General features: G+C 50.3%; 1 protein-coding gene across 1 annotated transcript in view; it reads left to right on the top strand.

The window, feature by feature from the left end:
- Window positions 1-1,713, top strand: part of mau2 (MAU2 sister chromatid cohesion factor) — an 18,744-nt gene that overhangs the window by 12,260 nt on the left and 4,771 nt on the right. The window contains exon 17 of the mRNA XM_079876801.1: window positions 7-13. Within this exon, the coding sequence (XP_079732927.1) occupies window positions 7-13 (7 nt within the window). The remainder of the gene's footprint in view (window positions 1-6; window positions 14-1,713) is intronic.

Below are 1,713 nucleotides of genomic sequence, written 5' to 3'. Positions count from 1 at the left end.
TGTGAGAGTGAGTGTGAGTGTGAGTGTGAGAGTGAGAGTGAGAGTGAGTGTGAGAGTGAGAGTGAGTGTGAGTGTGAGTGTGAGAGAGTGTGAGTGAGTGTGAGAGTGAGTGTGAGTGTGAGTGTGAGTGTGAGTGTGAGTGTGAGTGAGTGTGAGAGTGAGTGTGAGAGTGAGTGTGAGAGTGAGTGTGAGTGAGTGTGAGAGTGAGTGAGAGTGAGAGTGAGTGTGGAGAGTGAGAGTGAGTGTGAGTGTGAGTGTGAGAGTGAGAGTGAGTGTGAGTGTGAGAGTGAGTGTGAGTGTGAGTGTGAGAGAGTGTGAGAGTGAGTGTGAGAGTGAGTGTGAGAGTGAGTGTGAGAGTGAGTGTGAGAGTGAGTGTGAGTGAGTGTGAGAGTGAGTGTGAGTGAGAGTGAGAGTGAGTGTGAGAGTGAGTGTGAGTGTGAGAGTGAGTGTGAGAGTGAGTGTGAGTGTGAGAGTGAGAGTGAGAGTGAGTGTGAGAGTGAGTGTGAGTGTGAGAGTGAGTGTGAGTGTGAGAGTGAGTGTGAGAGTGAGTGTGAGAGTGAGTGTGAGTGTGAGTGTGTGAGTGTGAGTGTGAGAGAGTGTGAGTGTGAGAGTGAGTGTGAGTGTGAGAGTGAGTGTGAGAGTGAGAGTGAGAGTGAGTGTGAGTGAGTGTGAGTGAGAGTGAGTGTGAGTGTGAGAGTGAGAGTGAGTGTGAGTGTGAGTGTGAGTGTGAGTGTGAGAGGTGAGTGTGAGTGAGAGTGAGTGTGAGAGGTGAGTGTGAGAGGTGAGTGTGAGAGGTGAGTGTGAGAGGTGAGTGTGAGTGTGAGAGTGAGTGTGAGAGTGAGTGTGAGAGTGAGTGTGAGAGTGAGTGTGAGAGTGAGTGTGAGAGAGTGTGAGTGTGAGAGAGTGTGAGTGTGAGAGAGTGTGAGTGTGAGAGAGTGTGAGTGTGAGAGAGTGTGAGTGTGAGAGGTGAGTGTGAGAGAGTGTGAGTGTGAGAGAGTGTGAGTGTGAGAGAGTGTGAGTGTGAGAGAGTGTGAGTGTGAGAGGTGAGTGTGAGAGAGTGTGAGTGTGAGTGTGAGAGGTGAGTGTGAGAGTGAGTGTGTGTGAGTGTGTGTGAGAGTGAGTGTGTGAGAGTGTGAGTGTGAGTGTGAGAGTGTGAGTGTGAGAGGTGAGTGTGAGAGAGTGTGAGTGTGAGAGGTGAGTGTGAGAGGAGTGTGTGTGAGAGTGAATGTGTGAGAGTGAGTGTGAGAGTGTGAGTGTGAGTGTGAGTGTGAGTGTGAGAGTGTGAGTGTGAGTGTGAGTGTGAGTGTGAGTGTGAGTGTGAGTGTGAGTGTGAGTGTGAGTGTGAGAGTGTGAGTGTGAGTGTGAGAGTGAGAGTGAGAGTGAGTGTGAGAGAGTGTGTGAGAGTGAGAGTGAGTGTGTGAGAGTGAGTGTGAGGGTGAGTGTGAGAGAGAGTGTGTGAGAGTGAGAGAGTGTGTGAGAGTGAGTGTGAGAGAGTGTGTGAGAGTGAGTGTGTGAGAGTGAGTGTGTGAGAGTGAGTGTGAGAGAGTGTGTGAGAGTGAGAGAGTGTGTGAGAGTGAGTGTGAGAGAGTGTGTGAGAGTGAGTGTGTGAGAGTGAGTGTGAGAGTGTGAGAGTGTGAGAGTGTGAGAGTGTGAGAGTGTGAGAGTGTGAGAGTGTGAGAGTGTGAGAGTGTGAGTGTGAGAGTGAGTGAGTGT

This window comes from Squalius cephalus, assembly GCF_949319135.1.
Source record: "Squalius cephalus genome assembly, chromosome: 7".
NCBI classification, from domain to species: domain Eukaryota; kingdom Metazoa; phylum Chordata; class Actinopteri; order Cypriniformes; family Leuciscidae; genus Squalius; species Squalius cephalus.
Note: the sequence above shows the minus strand (reverse complement) of the source record. Positions and strands in the feature narration are given on the sequence as shown.